This window comes from Sciurus carolinensis, chromosome 9, assembly GCF_902686445.1.
Source record: "Sciurus carolinensis chromosome 9, mSciCar1.2, whole genome shotgun sequence".
NCBI classification, from domain to species: domain Eukaryota; kingdom Metazoa; phylum Chordata; class Mammalia; order Rodentia; family Sciuridae; genus Sciurus; species Sciurus carolinensis.
In genome coordinates this window covers 72019894-72042353 of record NC_062221.1, presented here as the reverse complement: position 1 = coordinate 72042353, position 22460 = coordinate 72019894, and the positions used below count along the sequence as shown (strand labels likewise).

Genomic DNA, 22460 nt, shown 5'->3' with positions numbered 1-22460 from the left:
GGATACACAATCAACGTCAGTAGTGTTGCTATATGCCAATGGCAAAATATCTGAAATAGAAATCAAGAAAGCAATCCCATGTATAATCGACAAAAAATAAAATACCTAAGAATAAACTTAACCAAAGGTGAAAGACCTCTGTGATGAAAAGTATAAAATATTGATGAAAGGAATTGAAGACACAAAAAATAGAAAGTCACCCTATATTCATGGATTGGAAGAATCAATATTATTGTCCATGCTACACAAAGCAATCTATAGATTCCTTGCATGCAACCCCTACCAAAACACCAATGACATTCTTCATGCAACTAGAAAAAACAATTCTAAAATATATATGGAACAACAATGAAAACAAAAATGTCCAAATAGCCAAGACAATATAAGCAAAACACCAAACAGGAAAAATTATTTTACCTAGCTTCAAAATATACTACAAAGCTATGGTAATCAAAACTGCACACTGGGTGGCAAAAACAACAAACACACAGACCAATGGAACAGAAGAAAGTCCAGAAGTAAACTGGCATGTCTGTAATTACCTGATTTTCACCAAAGAGGCTAACAACATGCACTGGATAAAGAATGGTCTTTTCAATAAATCATGTTGGGAAAAGTAGATAACCACATGCATGAGAATGAAATGAGATTCCCTAACAAAAAAGCAAGTCATAATGAGTCATAGATCAAATTGTAAGATTTGAAACTTTGAAACTAATAGAAGATAAATAGAAAAAGCTTTTCAGGACATTGGAATGGACAGGATATTTTTCTCTAACAAGATGCCAAAAACATAGGAAACAAAATGAGATTATATCAAACTAATGAATTTCTGTATAACAAAAGAAAAAATCAAAAGAATTAAGGAACAACCTACAGAATAAGGCAAAATTTTGCAAACTATAAATCTGACAAGTGGTTGATATTTAAAATATATAAGGAACTTCAAAATCTCAATAGCAAAAAAAGCAAATAACCTGATTTAAAAATGGAAATAAACATAAACAGACATTTCTTAAAAGAAGACATTGAAGTGGTCAAGAGGTATATGAAAAAATGTTCAACACACTAACCATCAGTGAAATGCAAAGGAAAATCACAATAAGATGACATATTCCAGTAAGAATGGCTATTATTGAGAAGACAAAGATAACAAGTGTGGCAAGGATGTAGAGCAAAGGGAACCCTTGTACACTATTGTTGGGAATATAAATGAATACATCCATATGGAAAACACTATGGAGGTGCCTCAAAAAATTAAAAATATGACTATCAAATATCCAACAATCCACTTACATGGTAAATATGCAAAGGAAATGAAATCAGTATGCTGAAACATCTGCAGACCTGTGTGCATTGTTGCAGTATTCACAGTAGCCAAGAAATGGAAACTACCTAAATGTTTATTATCTGATAAATAGATAAAGAAAATGTGGTACATGTGTCCTTCAAAAATTATGAAATCCTGTTAGAACTATGGTTAGAACTAGGGATCATTAAGTGAAATAAACTGTTCACAGAAAAACAATATTACATGATGTCACTCATATGTGGAATCTTAAAATCTGATCTACCAGAAGTTGAGAGTAGAATGGTGGTTACCAGAGGTTGAGAAGAGAATGTTGGAGGAAAAGGTATTTGATAAATGGGTACCAACATATTGTGTGGAGGAAGACATTCTGGTATGCTATCGCACAATAGGGTGACTATAGAGAATGTAAAATACTGTATATAACACAAAGCTAGAAGAAAGTCTTTTCAGTGTTTTTACCATGAAGAAATGATACTTGAAGACATATATTTACCCTGATTTAAATATTATACAATGTATAAATATATCAAAACATCACATGGTACCCCATAAGTATTTATCAATTAAAAAATAAATTTAAATTTAAAAATTTTAAAAACACAATGATAAATAGAAAATAACAAGTTTTGGAAAGCTCATATATTGCCAGTGAGAACATAAAATAATACATCTGCTATAGGAAATAATTTGATAGCTCCTCAAAAAAAGGGAAATTGAATTATCATTATGACCTAGAAATTCCACTTTTAGGTATATATCCACAATATAGATGTTTCTTGACTTACCATGGAATGGTGTCCTAATAAACCCATCATAAAATGAAAATGTTGTAAATAAGAAAATGCATTTATTAAACCTAGCCGACTAAACAGTACGGAAGAGAGTATTGGTTGTTTACTCTCTTGGTTGAGTCACTTACTGGGAACTGTAGCTAGCTGCCACTGTCCAGCATTGGGAGAGAGTATTGTATCACTAGCCCGTGAAAGATTAAAATTCAAAACTTGATGTATGATTTCTGTCAAATTCATGTCACTTTTGGACCATTGTATAGTCAAAAAAATTTAAATTGGGATCATGTAAAATTGAAAGTAGTGGTTTAAACCAAAAGTTGTATGTGAGTGTTCACAGTAGCTATACCTGATAGTCAAAAGGTGGAAACAGTACAAATGCCCATCAACTGATCAATGGATAAACAAAAGGCATATCTGTGAAATGAATATAATTCAGCCATAAAAAGGAATGAACTTCAGATTCATGTTGAAATATGCATGAACTTTGAAAACATTTTACTAAATAAAAGAAACCATATACAAAAGATTACATAATGTATATGAGGTAACCAGAATAGACAGATCCTTAAAGATAGTAAATTAATTAGTGCTTACCAAGGGCTGAGAGAGGAGTTTATAAATAATGATAGAGAAATAATCAGGAACTTATGGAAACATATCATCATAAATATAATAAATGCCATGGAATTATACACTTTATTTCTTTTTTTTTTTTTTTTTTTTTATTCTAAACAAATGGGATACATGTTGTTTCTCTGTCTGTACATGGCGTAAAGGCATACCATTTGTGTAATCATAAATTTACATAGGGCATTGTTGTTTGATTCATTATGTTATTTTTTCCCTTCCCGCCCTCCCCTCCCAACCCTCCCCTCCATCTATACGGTCCTTCCTTCCTCCATTCCTGTCCCCCTCCCTAAACCCAACTCCAACCCCAACACTAACACTTCCCACCCCCCATTATGTGTCATCATCCACTTATTAGCGATATCATTCTTCCTTTGGTTTTTTGAGATTGGCTTATCTCACTTAGCATGATATTCTCCAGTTTCATCCATTTGCCTGCAAATGCCATAATTTTATCATTCTTTATGGCTGAGTAATACTCCATTGTATATATATACCACATTTTCTTTATCCATTCATCAATTGAAGGACATCTAGGTTGGTTCCACAATCTGGCTATTGTGAACTGAGCAGCTATGAACATTGATGTGGCTGTATCTCTGTAATATGCTGATTTTAAGTCCTTTGGGTATAGGCCAAGGAGTGGGATAGCTGGGTCAAATGGTGGTTCCATTCCAAGTTTTCTAAGGAATCTCCACACTGCTTTCCAGAGTGGCTGCACTAATTTGCAGCCCCACCAGCAATGTAAGAGTGTACCTTTCTCCCCACATCCTCGCCAACACCTGTTGTTGCTTGTATTCTTGATAATCGCCATTCTAATTGGGGTGAGATGGAATCTTAGGGTGGTTTTGATTTGCATTTCTCTTATTACTAGAGATGTTGAACATTTTTCCATATGTTTGTTGATTGCTTGTATATCTTCTTCTGTGAAGTGTCTATTCATTTCTTTCGCCCATTTGCCAATTGGATTATTTACATTCTTGGTGTAGAGTTTTTTGAGTTCTTTATAGATTCTGGAGATTAGCGCTCTATCTGAAGTATGATTGGCAAAGATTTTCTCCCACTCTGTAGACTCTTTCTTTGCATTGCTGATAGTTTCCTTTGCTGAGAGAAAGCTTTTTAGTTTGAATCTATCCCAGTTATTAATTCTTGCTTTTATTTCTTGTGCTATGGGAGTCCTGTTGAGGAAATCTGGCCCTAAGCCGACATGTTGAAGCTCTGGACCTACTTTTTCTTCTATAAGATGCAAGGTCTCTGATCTGATTCCGAGATCCTTAATCCATTTTGAGTTTAGTTTCGTGCACGGTGAGAGATATGGGTTTAGTTTCATTCTGTTGCATATGGATTTCCAATTCTCCCAGCACCATTTGTTGAAGAGGCTATCTTTTCTCCATTGCATATTTTTGGCTCCTTTGTCTAGTATGAGAAAATTATATTTATTTGGGTTTGTGTCCGTGTCCTCTATTCTGTACCATTGATCCACCTTTCTATTTTGGTACCAATACCATGCCGTTTTTGTTACTATTGCTTTGTAGTAGAGTTGAAGATCTGGCATTGCGATACCCCCTGCTTCACTCTTTCTGCCAAGGATTGCTTTAGCTATTCTGGGTTTTTTATTCTTCCAGATGAATTTCATAATTGCTTGCTCTATTTCTGTAAGGTACATCATTGGGATTTTAATTGGAATTGCATTGAATCTGTATAGCACTTTTGGTACTATGGCCATTTTGACAATATTAATTCTTCCTATCCAAGAACATGGGAGATCTTTCCATCTTCTAAGGTTTTCTTGAATTTCTTTCTTTAGTGTTCTGTAGTTCTCATTGTAGAGGTCTTTCACCTCTTTTGTGAGATTGATTCCCAAATACTTTATTTTTTTTCGAAGCTATTGTGAATGGGGTAGTTTTCCTAATTTCTCTTTCTGAAGATTCATCGCTTATGTATAAAAATGCCTTAGATTTATGTGCATTGATCTTATATCCCGCTACTTTACTGAATTCACTTATGAGATCTAACAGTTTTCTGGTGGAATTTCCTGGTTCCTCTAAGTATACCATCATATCATCAGCAAATAGGGATAGTTTGAGTTCTTCTTTTCCTATTCGTATCCCTTTAATTTCTTTGGTCTGTCTAATTGCTCTGGCTAGAGTTTCAAGGACGATATTGAATAGAAGTGGTGAAAGAGGGCATCCCTGCCTTGTTCCAGTTTTTAGAGGGAATGCTTTCAGTTTTTCACCATTTAGAATGATATTAGCCATGGGTTTAGCGTAGATGGCCTTTACAATGTTAAGGAATGTTCCCACTATCCCTATTTTTTCTAGTGTTTTGAGCATGAAGGGGTGCTGTATTTTATCAAATGCTTTTTCTGCATCTATTGAAATAATCATGTGATTCTTGACTTTAAGTCTATTGATATGGTGAATGACATTTATTGATTTCCTGATGTTGAACCAACCTTGCATCCCTGGGATGAAACCCACTTGATCATGGTGCACTATCTTTTTAATATGTTTTTGTATGCGATTTGCTAAAATTTTGTTTAGAATTTTTGCGTTGATATTCATTAAGGATATTGGTCTGAAATTTTCTTTCCTTGATGTGTCTCTGTCTGGTTTAGGAATCAGGGTAATATTGGCTTCATAGAATGAGTTTGGGAGAGTTCCCTCCTCTTCTATTTTCTGGAATACTTTGAGAAGTATTGGAATGAGCTCTTCTTTAAAAGTTTTGTAGAACTCGGCTGAGAACCCATCTGGTCCTGGACTTTTCTTTGTTGGTAGGCTTTTGATGACTTCTTCTATTTCATTACTTGAGATTGGTCTATTTAAATTGTGTATGTCCTCCTCGTTCAGTTTGGGCAATTCATATGTCTCTAGAAACCTGTTGATGTCTTCGAAATTTTCTATTTTGTTGGAGTATAGATTTTCAAAATAGCTTCTAATTATGTTTTGTATTTCAGTCGTGTCTGTTGTGATATTTCCTTGTTCATTCCGAATTTTAGTGATTTGGGTTTTCTCTCATCTTCTCTTTGTTAGTGTGGCTAAAGGTTTATCAATTTTGTTTATTTTTTTGAAGAACCAACTATTTATTTTGTCAATTTTTTGTATTGTTTCTTTTGTTTCAATTTCGTTGATTTCAGCTCTCAGTTTAACTATTTCCTGTCTTCTACTACTTTTGGTGATGGTTTGTTCTTCTTTTTCTAGGGCTTTGAGCTGTAGTGTTAGGTCATTTATTTTTTGAGTTTTACTTCTTTTATTAAATGCGCTCCATGAAATAAATCTTCCTCTAAGTACTGCTTTCATAGTGTCCCAGAGATTTTGATATGATGTTTCTTTGTTCTCGTTTACCTCTAAGAATTTTTTAATTTCCTTCCTAATATCTTCTGTTATCCATTCATCATATAGTAGCATATTGTTTAATCTCCAGGTGTTGGAGTAGTTTCTGTTTTTTACTCTTTCATTAATTTGTAACTTCAATCCATTATGATCTGATAGAATACAAGGTAGTGTCTCTATCTTCTTGTATTTGCTGACATTAGCTTTGTGGCATAATATATGGTCTATTTTAGAGAAGGATCCATGTGCTGCTGAGAAGAAAGTGTATTCGCTCTTGGTTGGATGGTATATTCTATAAATGTCTGTTAAGTCTAAATTATTGATTGTGTTATTGAGATCTATGGTTTCTTTGTTCAATTTTTGTTTGGAAGATCTGTCCAGTGGTGAAAGAGGCGTGTTAAAATCACCTAGTATTATTGTGTTATGGTCTATTTGGTTTCTAAAATTGAGAAGGATTTGTTTAACATACATGGATGAGCCACTGTTTGGGGCATAGATGTTTATGATTGTTATATCTTGCTGATTTATGCTTCCCTTAAGCAGTATGAAATGTCCTTCTTTATCCCTTCTGACTAACATTGGCTTGAAGTCCACATTATCTGAAATGAGGATGGATACTCCAGCTTTTTTGCTGAGTCCATGTGCATGGTATGTTTTCCCCCATCCTTTCACCTTTAGTCTATGGGTATCTCTTTCTATGAGGTGAGTCTCTTGCAGGCAACATATTGTTGGATCTTTCTTTTTAATCCAATCTGCCAGTCTATGTCTTTTGATTGATGAATTCAGGCCATTAACATTCAGGGTTATTATTGAGATATGATTTGTATTCCCAGTCATTTGGTTCCTATTTAAAATTTTTGACACATCTTGGTTCCTCCTTTATTTGACAGTTCCTTTAGGATAATTCCTCCCTTTGCTGATTTGCTTCTTTGTTTTTTGTCTCTTCCTCATGAAATATTTTGCTGAGAATGTTCTGTAATGCTGGCTTTCTTTTTGTAAATTCTTTTAGTTTTTGTTTATCATGGAATGATTTTATTTCATCGTCAAATTTGAAGGTAAGTTTTGCTGGGTATAAGATTCTTGGTTGGCATCCATTTTCTTTCAGAGCTTGAAAAATGTTGTTCCAGGCCCTTCTAGCTTTTAGGGTCTGGATTGAAAAATCTGCTGATATCCATATTGGCTTCCCCCTGAATGTAATTTGGTTCTTTTCTTTCACAGCCTTTAAAATTCTGTCTTTATTTTGTATGTTAGGTATTTTCATTATAATGTGCCTTGGTGTGGGTCTGTTGTAATTTTGTGTATTTGGAGTCCTATAAGCCTCTTGGACTTGATTTTCCGTTTCATTCTTCAGATTTGGGAAATTTTCTGATATTATTTCTTCAAATAGATTGTTCATTCCTTTGGTTTGTTTCTCTAAGCCTTCCTCAATCCCAATAATTCTCAAATTTGGCCTTTTCATGATATCCCATAGTTCTTGGAGATTCTGTTCATGATTTCTCACCATCTTCTCTGTTTGTTCAACTTTGTTTTCAAGGTTAAATATTTTGTCTTCAATATCTGAAGTTCTGTCTTCCAGGTGTTCTATCCTATTGGTTATGCTTTCTATGGAGTTCTTAATTTGGTTTATTGTTTCCTTCATTTCAAGGATTTCTGTTTGGTTTTTTTTCAATATCTCTAACTCTTTATTGAAATGATCTTTTGCTTCCTGAATTTGCTCTGTTAACTGTCGATTGGTGCGATCGTTCAATGCCTGCATTTGCTCTTTCATCTCATCATTCAATGCCTGCATTTGCTCTTCCATCTCATCGTTTGCTTCCCTAATCATTTTAATTACGTACATTCTGAACTCCCTTTCTGTCATTTCTTCTGCCATGCTGTCGTTGGATTTTATTGGTGTAGCATCTAGATTTGTTTGGGGCATTTTCTTCCCTTGTTTTCTCATATTGTTCAGGAATCAGTGGGTCATTAAGATATTGCAGATTTCCTCTATCAACTTATAATGTCCCTGAAGATTGCTAGTATATCCCCTCTTATCCTTCAGTAGCCTGAAGTCTTGGAGGAGGTTGATAATGCAGAGCTCCACGAAGAAGCTGCCTCTCTAGGGGTGGTGACCCTCAGGTGGCGTATATTCCCTGCTAGTGGGCAGAGGTGCCTCCACTTGTTGACCAATGGTCATCCAATCAGGAACTAGACTGCGGGCTGAGGCAAGGCTTGTTTGTGCCTGTGTCTCTGGTTTTACCGTCCCTGTGTGAGAACCTCCCCAGGCCGGGAAGACTCACTCGGTGGGGACGTCTCGCTGGTCAGGTGCCCTCCTAGAGGTTCCCCTCAATCTACAACTACCACCTGGGCTGGACTGTCTTCCTCTGCAACGATCCCAGGGGCCCGGACCTACGTCCTGGGCCTGGGAGCCTCACCCTTCACAGGTGAGTCTCCTTAGGCTGCCTCTCCCAGAGAATCTGCCCGCCGCCCTGGAAACTTTGCTCCGCTCCTAGGCGTGTCTCTGTGCGGCTCCTCCAGCAAGAAGCCACCTAGCTCCTGGGACCCTGCTCTGCACCAATAGCCTGGCTATGCAGCCCCTCCCCTGAGCCACCACCTGGAGCCCCGCACAATAGCTCCAAGACCCAGAGACCCGACACACCCCTCCTCCTCCGGACAGCCGCCCGGTCTCCGACACAGTCACCAGGAGTCCAAACACCCCACTTCGGGTCTCCTCCTCCCGCCAACCACCCGCAGACCCAGGCAGTCACTCCAAGTCCAAGTGACCCGCTCCGTTCCTCCTCCTCCTCCTCGGGGTAGCCCCCCGGGTGTTCAGGAGCGGTGACTCCGAGACCAAGCGACTCACCACGCTCCTCCTCCAGGCCGGCCACCGGTGTTCAGGAGCAGGCGCCTCTAGTCCAATCAACTCACCACTCGCCTCCTCCTCTGGCAACCACCTGCGGCCCTGATGCAGTCACTCCCAGACCAAGCGTCCCACCACTCTCCTCCTCCAGGCAGGCCACCAGTGTTCTGGAGCAGTTGTTCTGAGTTCAAACAGTTCACCACGCAGCTCCTCCTCTGGCAACTGCCTGTGACTCTGATGCAGTCACTCCTAGACCAAGCATCCCCGCGTGCTCCCCCTCTTCCTCCGGGCAGTCCCCCCGGTGTTCAGGAGCGCTCGCTCTGAGTTCAAACAGTTCACCACGCAGCTCCTCCTCTGGCAACCGCCCGCGGCTCTGATGCAGTCACTCCCAGACCAAGCGACCTGCCGGGCTTCTCCTCCTCCTCCGGGCAACCCCCGGTGTTCAGAAGTGGTCGCTCTGGGTCCAGACAGCTCGCCCTGCAGCTCAGGCAGCTGCCCGGAGCCCCAGTGGTTGCTCGAGTCCAGGCGCTGTGCTGAGCTGCCTCCTCTACGATGATCCCAGTTGTCCGTGTTTACCGCTCCAGCGGGGGGAGGGGCATCTCGCCGTGCAACTCCACTTCACAAATTCCCTGCGTTCCGGAGCTACCGCCCCATCCGGGACGACTCCCCAACAGGGGAGACTCACCCAGCGGCTTTGAGTTGGTCCCAAGTCTCTCACTATCTCCTCTTTTGAATCCTGCGTCCTGGAGCAACATGAAATGCAGCCGCCCTCTAGTCCGCCATCTTGGCCCGCCGGAATTACACACTTTAAATCATTAAAATGATATATTTTATGTTCTGTGAATTTTGCCACAATAAAGTAAATCTGTTGAAAAGAAATGAGAATATATAGAAAAAAATATATTTCTGTATGGGAGAATATAAACCAATAAATAAGATGATATGTTTAAGCAGAATGTAAAAGTAATTATATTAAATATACATGGTCAAAATTGGACCAGCTAAAATAAAGTTTGTAATTCTACACTGAAAGAAATCTATCTCAATGCTGTTTAATAATACATTTTATTTATATATATGTATTCATAAAGGCTCTTGTGTAATGATTTTTAAAAACATACTGTAAACACTAACAAAGAGGTATTTAGTGAGGCTAGGGCAAGATCAGATAATTATATACTTTTTGGCCAAATATTCCCAGAAATAGAGCATTACATTTAAAGTTTCAGTTTAAATGGAAGGTATGATTTTAAATTTGCATATACTTAATATGTTTTTAAGATTTGTAAACCAAATATTGAAAGAAATATAAGGAGAAATTTTGCAAAGTTAAAATTATATTGGAAAAATCTTTCTTTTTGCTTGATAGAAAAGTTAGTGGGAACAGAAAATTTGGGAAACAAGACTAAGAATAGTTAATCTATACATTTTGGAAAACATCCTCACAAAGAAAATGAAGATGCAAGCAATAAAAGGGAAGATATTTATAACATACATAAAACTACAAAATTTTGTATCCAGAATATGTAACTAACTATGAATCAATAAAAGAAAAAGTCATCAATTCATTTGAAAAACAGACAAAAAAAAAAAGGCCTTTATCTGAGGAGAAAACTTATATGGTTTGATCTCATTAATAATTAGGGAAGTTAATTAATTCAAGTTAAAACCATAATGACATACTATTTCACATTCAGCCCATATTGAAAGAAAATTCAGAAGTCTGTCAGAAACAAGTGTTGGGAAGGATTTAACTTAATGAAGTCTCTATATTGTAAATGGGAGTATAAATTTGTAAATTTGGAACAATTTGACATTGTTATAAGTTTGAATATTTTTATACCAGCATTTTGTAGTTTCAGCATACAGATACAGCATAAATTATGTTTAAATATTTTGTGGTCTTGTTACTATTTTAAATGGTCATTTGTTAAAGAACCAATAGTTTTTTTTTTTTTTTTTACTATTAAAACAATTGTTTTTGTATATTTGTATTTTATCTTATAATTGTGCTGAACTCATTTGAGTTCTAGTATCTCTTTTGTAGAATCTCTGGGTTTTTCTCCATACTAATCATGTAATCTGCAGATAGAAGTAATTCCATTTCTTCCTTTTCAATCTCTGTACCTTTTATTTCTTTACCTTTCCTTACTACAGTGGTGAGAATGGTGAGAGTGAAGATTTTTTGCTTTGTTCTTGATCTTAGGGGAGAAAAAATTTGGTCTTTTATCATTATTTATGTTAGGCAATGTCTATAAATTGTTTCTAGATGCCTATCATCAGGTCAAAGAAGTTTCTTGTGTTCATAATTTATTGTGGGTTTTCTTTTTAAATGAATGGGTAGTAAATTTTTATCAAATGCTTTTTCTGCTTTTATTGCTTTTCTTCTTCAATTTGACAGTATAGTGAATTAATACAGTGATTTGCTAAAAAATGTTTAACTGTTTGCATGCCTAAGATAAACCTCACTCAGTTATGATGTATTAGTCTTTCTATATATTGCTCATTTTAATTTGCATATTAATATTTTTTCATTATTGGGACTTGAACCCAAGGTCTCACATATGGTAGGCAGGTAATTTGTCACTGAGCCCCATCCCAGCCCTTTTTATTTTATTTTGAGACTGTATTGCAAAGCTGTCTAGGTGAGTCTTATACTCCTGACCTTCCTGCCGCAGCTTCCCACTAGCAGGTATTACAGGCATATATCATCATGCCTGGAACTTTGGTATTTTGTTGACAATTTTTATGCCTATGTTCATGAAGGACAATGGTGTTTAATTTTCTTTTCCTGTAAATTTTTTCCCCTGGTTTCAGTGTCAAAATAATGATGACTTCATTGAATGAACTAGAAAGTATATTTGCTCCTGTTTTATAAATGAGTTCTTAAAAAATTTTTATTTGTTCTTTTTAGTTATACATTACAGAATGTATTTTGACATATTATACATACATGGAATATAACTTCCCAATTTTTTGTGATTATACATGATGTGGAATTACACTGGTTGTGTATTCATACATGAACATGGGAAAGTTATATGTGACTCATTCTACTGTCTTTCCCATTCCCATGCCTCCTCCCTTTCCCCAACTCTGCCTTTTCCAACCCAGTGAACCTCCATTTCTCCCTCCCCCCACCCACCACCTATTTTGAGTCAGCATCTGCATATCACAGAGAACATTCAGCCTTTGGTTTTGGGGATTGGCTTAAAGCTGAGAATCTATCATGTAAATGAGTTTTTATAGAATTGACATAAGGTTATTTATTAATGAATCATGACAATTTAAAATTTTAGGGATATGTTTTTATATATTGCTTATTTCAAAATTGTTATCTTTCATTGAATAGAAACAATTTTACTTAAGAATATTGTTCATTTTCCATAGGCCATTTTTCACTGCTATTACCTATAAAATCTTACAGTAAAATCTAAGGAATTGTTCTTTTTCTAACCTTTAGATTTTGGTTTATTATTTAAAAAAGCAAAGTATTGTTTTGAGTTTAGAAATGGTTTATCATACATTGATTTTCATTAGAATGGTATTTTTAAATAAAAATATTCAACAGTAACAAGTTTTATACATTTGGAGTGATGATTTTTATATGGTGAACTTTAATTAATACTAATTTTTTTTATCTAGTCACGCAGATGGAGCAATAAAATTTTGGGATGCTTCTGCAAGTAAGTTTAAATTTATCCCTGTATAGTCAAAAACACTTGGTTAATATTTACTTGTAGCATCCACCACTTTTTAGTTTTGACAACTAACATTTCAGAAATAATTTTATCCTAAATATATGGCTGTGTTTCAAAGATGTATTTCCTATATTGTTAGATCATTTTAAATTTTATATGTGTACATTTATATATATATATGTGTGTGTGTGTGTGTATAAATACACACACACACACACACACACACACAAAAAGGGCATGGTGCATCAGAAAATAATATTAAACTTTTGTCACATTAACTCTATTGAAGGAATTTCCTTTGCTTCTTGGCTATATGGTCTTGGACAAATGCTTTTATTCCTCTTTTTTTGACTTTGTATTTCTACTCATCTGTTAAGTCCTGTGGAAATAAAAGTAAATTATTTGGTCATGGTAAAAATTCTTTATAAATTCTTGAGAATTGTGTAATTTAGAAATAAATAAGGTATCTGCTTGATGTCGAAGGACATGGAAATATCCTTAATTCTTCAATATGCCCATCTATGTCCTTCAGAAAACTTAAACTCCCAAGAAAAGACAAAGGAATATACATACATAAATCAAGGCAAAACATACAAGATTTCTAAGTGTAGTACAACCCAAATTCTGTCTTTTACCAGAAATGGCAGAGATTTACTTGGACCCATTAAATCCAGGAACAATATTTTAATAGAGTTACAATATGAATTTTTGGAAGATAATTAAGATTTACTAGGAGTAGGATGAGATGAATAAATTAGTAATGATTCTAAGTTTCTGAGGATTGGCAACCAGGAAGATGTAGTTAACTCTTTTGGAATTAAGGAATATGAGAAGTTTTGAGGCCTGAATTTTGTGGTAATGCCAGAAAATCCAAGTAAAAGCTTCCAGCTGATAGGGAGAACAAGCAGGAATGGAAACTGATGAAGCAGCATGAAAGTTATATTTGCAGCTATAGAAATGAAGAGCTTCTGAGGCAGACTGTAATAAACAGAAAAAAGCAAAGAACAAAGTCAATTCTTGATGCTCTTATCCACATGGTTGAGTCCTGGGCAAACCATAAGCATCAGAAAATGATTAAAAGATCTAAAGCTTTGGATTCTGACCCCCTTTCTGACCTCTCACAATAAAGAGCAATTGATTTAAAATTTAAATCTTTTCATGCAAATCGGACTTTGTTCCTGGAACAAAATTAATGCGTTGTCATTCCTTAGTTTCTAAAATGAGATAGAACCTCTTAACAACCATTAGAGGGCATAGCACTCCTTAGCATGCATAATATGTTAAAAAGTTAATTTTAATAAAATGCTATTTTTATCACATTCATTGCCAATTTAGAAGCTATTTTAGTTTGATATCATTTCAAACTGAAATGATATCATTTACAGAAAATTTGAAAAAAAATATTATGATGTTGTAGAACTTTCATCCAGATTTCTCCAATTTCAATGTGACCTACATTTGTTCCCCCTCCCCAGTCTGTTTCACTCTCCTCATTACCCTCTCTTCCTCCCTCTCCTTTTCTTCTTATTCATTTTCTCTCCTTCTGATATTCTTTCACGCTGATGTACATATGTATACACAAAATATGCACATATGCATGTAGCTTTTAAAATCATTTGAGAGTAAACACAGTACTCCTCTAACACTGTATACCTAAATACACAAATTCTTTTATATAACCTAAATATAGTTATTAAAATTAGACTAATAAACCAGATCTTATTCAACTTTTGCCAATTCTCCCAATAATATCCTTTATATAAAAGAAACTCTAGGATAGTTTGTTATATTTAGTTATCATGTATATTTAGTCTTTATTTCATGATATTGATAGTTTTGAGTTCTTGACAGTTACAAAATAAGAATCACCTTAAATTTGGTTTTGACTAATGTTTTTGATGATTAAATTTAGATTGTACACTTTGGGCAAGAATTTGATTTTTTAAATTTTTCTGAGAGACATTTGTAGATTCACATCATTTTGTGGGTGGGTTGTTATCATGCTCTCAAATGGAAAAAATATTTCCCCCCAAATATTCTTGAAAATAATTCCCAAATCCAAAACTTATGAGATAATATTTTATCCTTTTTTTGACACAGAGTCATTCAGAAGAGCTCTTTCTTAAAATAATTATAGATTCTTGATTTCCCAATGTTGCTAGCTGGTAAATTATAATGTTTCTCATCCAGAAAAGTATCTAAATGTTTTTGAGTTGGGTAAACACTTTGGGGATAGCATAAAACTTTTATCTAGCAATCAAAAGGGAATATTATGAAAAAAAGGAGAAATCACCCCTAGGAGAGATTATGTTCAGTATTTCCATCGTAAAATTTCTGAACCACAGTTTTGGTCAGTAAGGATAAAAACTACCTATGTCATAGAACTTTTCTCAGCAAATACATATTGCTTGACAGATGGTAATGCTCAAAGAATGTTCCCTCTCCCCCCGTGGTCTCTCTCCCAGTACTGATATGAGATCATTACATTGAATGATTACTGGTTAAATGTAATTTTCTTTACTTGGATTCCTTTGTGGTCTAATAAATACATTGACTAAGCTTTAACATTATCTAAGAATCATATTATAATTAGAATATTGTTGATATTATATTCTAAGAATTATATTCTAATTAGAAAGTAACTATGTTTCAATATTTTGCAGTAACTCTGCAGATGCTGTACAAGCTAAAAACTTCAAAAGTCTTTGAAAAACAGAAGGTAGGAGAAGGCAAACAAACATGTGAAATTGTAGAAGAAGATCCATATGCTATTCAGATGATTTACTGGTGTCCAGAAAGCAGAATATTTTGTGTATCAGGAGTCTCTGCCTACGTCATAATTTATAAATTCAGCAGACATGAAATTACAACAGAAATAGTGGTAAGTTATTTAAAACTAAACTTTCGCACTTGCAGTTATTAAAAGAAAGCAGTTACTGGATTTGGGCTACTTCTTGGTATAGTTTTAAGCCATCAAGAGTATAGTATGTGACCACTAATATAATTCATAGAATTTTGTTACTTAATATAACATGTGGCTTAGTTTGAAATTACAGGAACAATTCTCTATCAAAACTTACTTTCTTTGTCAAAATGAGCTTAGTATTTTAGGCTAATCTTGCTATTAAAAATGATATTTTTCTCATTTTCCTCTTTGATGTTACATAAGATCTTTATATATCTTTGATGTTATATCTACCTGACCAAAATGAATTAAGTCCTTCTGAATATTAATTTCCAATGTTAGAATTTCAGTATTAGTTTTTATTATTTATTTAATATGATTGGCAAAGAAAAATATGTTTATATGTATTATACATTTCTTTTCTTTACTGATTTATTGATTTCTTTGTACAAAAGTCATATTAGTGCAGACCTTGTCAAATGTTTATTTTTAAAAGTTTAAACAATTTGTGCTTTCTCATCAACTAATTGTTGTAAATGTTTCTAAGCTATGATGAGGTTATTTTTATTTTTTATTTTTAAAATTTTTTTTTGTAGGTGGACACAATGCCTTTATTTATTTATATGTGGTGCTGAGGATTGAATCCAGTGCCTAACGTGTGCTAGGTGTTCACTCTACCACTTAGCCGCAACTCCAGCCACTTTTTTTTTTGTCATTGCATTGTAGTTGTACATGATGATAGAATTTGTTGTTACATATTAGTACATGTACACACTATGACAATATAATTTGGCCATTATTATTCCTAACACTTGCCTCCTTCCTCCCCGATTTATAGGATAAAAATAATTATGGGGTTAACTTACCTAATCTTAATTTTTAAAGCATGTTTATTTTTCCAGTTACTTATACATTACTGTAGTCTATTTTGCCATGTTTGTACAAACATGGAGTATATCTCATTCTAATTAGGATCCCATTCTTGTGGATGTAGACAATGTTGTATCATATAATGTATGTCCTATATATATAGGAAAGTTATGTCAGATTCATTTCACTGTCTTACCTAATATTATCCCCCTTCCTTCCCTTCATTGCCCTTTGTCTAATGCAATGAACTTCTACTCTTCCCCTCTCCCCTGTTGTTGTGTGTTAGTGTTCACATTTCATAGAGACCATTTGACCTTTGTATTTTGGGGATTGGCTTATTTCACTTAGCAAGATAGTCTCAAGATCCTTTCATTTACCTGCAATTGTCATAAAGCCATTCTTCTTTATGGCTAAGTGATATTCCATTATGTATATATACTACATTTTCTTTATCCATTCATCTGTTGGAGTGTATCTAGGTTGGTTCCATAGCTTATATATTATGAATTAAGCTGCTATAAATATTGATGTGTCATTGTCACTGTAGTATGCTGATTTGAAGTTCTTTGAGTACATACTGAGGAGTGAAATTACTGGGTCAAATGGTGGTTCCATTAGTTTTCTGAGGAATCTCCATACTGCTGCTTTCCTTAGTGGTTGCACCAATTTGCAGTCCCACCAGCAATGTATAAGTGTACCTTTGCCCCACATCCTCACTGACATTTATTGTTACTTATATTCTTGATAATTGCCATTCTGACTGGAGTGAGAGATCTCTAGATAATAGATATCTAGATATCTCTAGATAATAGACCTTGTCTACTGTTTTGCCATTTTACCATAAGATGAAGACTTATTTGCTCTATGTCTGTGTATAAGTATTTTTAACTCAATAGCTAAAATTAATATCACTTTTTATATTACATTTAAAATCTTGAGCTTTAAGTCATACATACCTAGATTTTACTTCTAGCTTAGCCATTGAATATCTGTGTGACTAAATTTTAGTTTACAAGGCTGTAGGCAGTACTAGAGTCTGAGTACAATTCACTTTTATTTCCTACATAATTTTCTGTGTTAATAAAATAGAATATAAAAATGAAATGGAAGTACTAACAGCAATTTCATAGGGCTTTTATGATGATTATATAAAAATACTAGCATTTACTCAATAATTGATAATTATTATTTTCATTACTATTGGGTTTTCTTGGAAGTTTAAGATATTAACAGGGCCTGGGGTCATGACTGAAGCTGGGATTGGCTCAGTGATAGAGTGCTTGCTTAGCACGTGTGAGACACTGTGTTCGATCCTCAGCTCCACATAAAAATAAGTAAATGAAAACAAAGATATTGTGTCTACCTCTAATTAAAAATACTTTTTAAAAAATATATTAACACTCATATTTATATTTTATATTCACCACTCCCTGTTATCATTTTTGCAATTGTTTTCAATCTCAAGAAAGTACATTTTAACACTGTAAATTTGTTATAAAATCAGTTGTTGTTTTGGGGTGCTAGGGATCATACACATTTGCTAGGCAAATGCTCTACCACTAAGCTTCATCTCCAGCCCTTAATATCAGTTTTAATTAAAGCATTTAATGTGATCATAAAGCACTACTTTAAAATAAATTAGTTTTAAACAAGGTTTTGTGATTATCTTTGTATTCCTATAAAAGTTATCATTATGTAGTTATGATCAAACTAATGAAATTAAAAACTACAGTAATGAAACAGATATCAAAAATGTAAAATTTCTTTTGGAAATTTCTTCTTATTGAATTAGAGTCAAAATGAAATGAAAGTTGTTTAAACTAAAAGTTTTGTACAAATAATAGGAACCTATACACCCACATGTACATACAGTTTAATTTATTTCATTGGAATAATCATGATGAATATCTCATTTATTGTGTCAAATATCAAAATATAGTTTATAATTTATCTTAAGAAATAAGATTATAATTTATCTTAAGAAAAGCTATCTCCACTGGCAGGTATTTGTCTTATAATTCTGGAGAATAAAAATGTACTTTTCTGTGATTGCAACTGAATTTTCTATATAATTCACTACTTAATTCAGTTTGAGATACCTATTAACTTTACTATAAGTTGAAATGGAATTAATATAAATTAATTGAATTACTATAAATTGAAATTGTATTAATCTGAAAAATTATAAGTAATTAACAAAAGCTATCAGGTATATTAATGTGATTATTTATTATTATGATGTAGGTTAAACTAAAACCTGATTTTTTTTAAGTCATTAGAGGTACGACTTCAGTATGATATTGAAGATATTATTACTCCTGAACCAGAAACAAGTCCTCCATTTTCAGATCTCTCATCCCAGCTTCCTTCTTCAAGGAGTCTTTCAGGGAGCACTAACACCGTGGCTAGTGAAGGAGTCACAAAGGACAGTATCCCATGCCTCAAGTAAGAGTTTTAAACTGTAAAGGTTTAAAATGTTTAATTTTAACATACTTTACACATAAATCATATGATTCTTGGAAACTGTGACATATAAATTCACTGTTCTCTCAAGTTGTCAACTGATCTTCAATCCACCAACGGGTACCCTGGTGTCTTCTTTGAACATCCATGAAAAGGACATAGTATTTTCACCCTTCTTTGACTTATTTATTCATTTCTTTATATCCAAGAAAGATCCTAAAGAAAACATGACTTTGATAGAATAGGAAACTTGGCATTGCAAAAATTGGTCGCTTACTTGGTACTTTTCAGTTGAAAAAATATTTATGAAATTTCTTTAACTTTCCTAGAATCAAAAAAAAAAAAAAGCGCTTACTATTTACTATAAGAAAATGTATTAGAAAATAAAATGTCTCTCATGACAGCTAGTACATTGTAGTATAATATTTATTTTTTCTAACTGTTGCTATTAACAAAGTGTTCACTCAATATATCTAAATAAAGTCTAGTATCATTATCAAATAAAACCTAGTTAATAAAGCCTATAATAATATTTATCTTAATTGTTAAATTCTTTTTAGTATAGGGCATTAAGTATTACTGCTTTTCTACTGTCAAATGTTTCTGGTGTTAATCGAATGAAGCATTAAGCCAAAATAAGGAATTTCTCTAAGCCCCATATGAAAATATATACATCTTCTCCTTGAAGAACTTTAGACAGCTAGTTTCCTCATTTCTTATGAAAACATGGAAAATTTAGAGATATAATTTCAGGAACAAACTACATACAATTAGTAATAATTCTTACTTTTCCTCCCCACATTTTTCTTATGAAGTTAAAAAATATAAGTAGGGGGAGGGGAGACAAATCTTTCATAATGTTATGAATTTATATATTTAACTTCCCCTTTATATCACTTTTCTTATTTGATTACTTTTAAAGTGAAAACTGGAAAGAGAACAAAAATGTACAAGAAAATACTGTAGATCTATTTGTTAAGTTAGAAGATTTTCATTAAAGCATGAGTCTTTAAATTACCAAAATATTTTTCTTTAAAGTCAGATAATTTTTTCAAATAGTGATGAGATACTAAAACCAATGAAATCAACAAAGATCTGGTAGTGGGCTGGGGATATAGCTCAGTAGATAGAGTGCTTGCCTTAGAAGCACAAGGCCCTGAGTTCAATCCCCAGTACCAAAAAAAAAAAAAAAAGATCTGGTAGTGGAGATGGGGTGACCAATAATTGTTGAAGTGTAATAGCAGGATGGACTGTAAAATAGTAAAGATAATCTTAAGGATAATTAAGACAATCAAAGGGCAAAAATCAGTATAATCCTATGTTATGTGCTTAGGGTCAAAAGACCATGAAGCAAAACTGAAGCAAGTAATATTATTAAGTGAATTTTTTTCTATTGTGAGTATTTCTTAAATTGCATATAATCCACACTTTTCTAAAGTATATGTCAGCATTCATCCCTAAGTCACTTTCCTTTGCTGAATTTAGTCTGCCATATATATTAGCTAATTAAAAAGTATTTTAATCAACTCTTAATTTTTAGCAATATTACAATTCTTATCAATAAATACATGTTTATGCAATAATTTGAATTTTTTTAAAAAAATTTTGCCTTTTTGTATGATTCTGGTCATCATAGGCCTCGTTAAGAAGGTGAGATTTAAAGAAAATTTTGAAGGAAATGAGGGGATTAGCCTAAGAATATATGGACAAAGAATGTTACAGGCAGAATAAAACAACTAGAGTAAAGGCCTTGAAGTGCTTGGCATGTTTAAGGAAAAGTAAAGAGGTTGGTGTAGTTAGAACTACAGGAGGATGGAGGGGATGATAAAAGCTATGATATTAGGTAGGAGACTGTTGCTCTAAACTAATTAGAAATAAAGGCTGCCCTATTTGACAAATAAAATTCTGACTACCCATTTAAATTTGAATTTTGCTGTCTTGCATTGTCTCATGCATGAGCTTTTGGGGAAAACCTCATATCTAAACCACAACAATACTCAGTGTTGCAATGAACTTACTTTTAAAAAGCTATGTGTTGTTTATTTGAAATTTCAATTTAAATAGACATCATGTATTTTTATTTGGCAGCTGTATTAGTATGGAAGCAATTGAGAAGTAAAAAGTTATCAGGTTCTAGATATATTGTGAAGGTAGTATCAGTAGCATTTGATAATTGGTGTCAAGTATGAAAGAAGAATATTAGTGAATGATTTTAATATTTTAATGGGATGCCATGAGGTTTAGAAATTATAATCAACTGGATTAGAGAAGTCTACAGGTAGTATAGGTTTAGAAGAAAAAAGGAATTCAGGTATTGGATGATTAAACTATTAGTTGTGTGGTAGTCAAATGGTCATTCTTTTTATTATTATACTTTATAATTTACACATGTAACAATTATTACATAGGAATATAATTATATAATAAAATAATTTAAAGTGCCATTCTCAAAAGAAGAAAGGAAGTGATAAAAAGCAGTTAAAGTCATGGGCCTGATTGAGTATAAGGTTAACCATTAAGTTCCAAGTTGTCAATTTTGCAAATATTTAAAAACAATTGACATAGCTGCATTAAAATAGGTTGGAAATCATAATCTAGGGTTTCAGTACTTTATGTGTATTTTCAGATATATATGAAGTATATATTTTTTCCAAATGCTCTAATCTTTCACCTATTACTTTTCTCAAAGGAATAGGCCTCTAAAAACATAGCAATTATTTCAGTATTTATCATTTCATTGTAAATTTTTTATAGGTGTTCCATTTATGGGACAATGGAACAAAATGTGTTAAAGTAGCTGGCAATCATAAGTGACTTGGTATAGTTTGAGAAAGTTAGAAAATACTGTCCACATTCATGATGTGTTCAGTGCCTGTATTAAATATTTCTGTAGGATGATTCAATATAAATTTTCAAGATAAACATGGGTATGCTTACTTAGACTGTCCATGATAGAGTTATTTTTTTCTCTTTCATATAGTGTTAAGACACGACCCGTGCGAATGCCCCCAGGATATCAAGCAGAACTTGTTATTCAGTTGGTGTGGGTAGATGGTGAACCTCCTCAACAGATTACTAGTCTTGCCATAAACTCAGCATATGGAATGTAAGTAAACTTTTTTTATGATTTGTATTATTATATTTTCACATTTTAGATGTTTCTTTTAAAATATTTAAGTGAGCTCTTTAAAATTAGAAGAAGCCCTTGCCTGTATTTTCATTAGATTGAGTGTAGTATGAGAAAAATAATAATTCAAACTTAAAATGGTTATTCTTTTTTGATGTCAAACTTGAGGTAGTATATCCACTTCTGATATTATTATAAGGTTGTTAGGATGATATTACAGTTGTACTTTTTTGTTTGGTTGACTTTGTATTTTCTGTATCTTTTCTCCTTGGGTTTCATTTTCTTTTGATTTGGCTTTTAGAGATCACTAATTCTCTTCAACTAATATGATAATAAATTCACCATTAAGTTTAATTTCAGTTATTTTATTTTTCAATTTTAGATTTTCCTTGGTTCTTTTAAAACTTTCTGTTCTTTTCCTAAATTGTCACTCTTTTTTATTTCTTCAAACATGTCAAATGTAGTTACTTTAAATATGTGTTTTATAGCTCCA

The 22460-nt window shown here is 33.6% G+C and overlaps 1 protein-coding gene across 11 annotated transcripts in view; it reads left to right on the top strand.

Annotated features, from left to right (window-relative positions):
• The window catches only part of Stxbp5l (syntaxin binding protein 5L), a 424978-nt gene that overhangs the window by 271039 nt on the left and 131479 nt on the right, over positions 1-22460 (top strand). For all 11 annotated transcript variants that reach the window (XM_047563364.1, XM_047563362.1, XM_047563358.1 and 8 more), the window contains exons 15-18: positions 12547-12587; positions 15266-15483; positions 18650-18822; positions 21821-21946. In XM_047563364.1, the coding sequence (XP_047419320.1) occupies positions 12547-12587; positions 15266-15483; positions 18650-18822; positions 21821-21946 (558 nt within the window). The remainder of the gene's footprint in view (positions 1-12546; positions 12588-15265; positions 15484-18649; positions 18823-21820; positions 21947-22460) is intronic.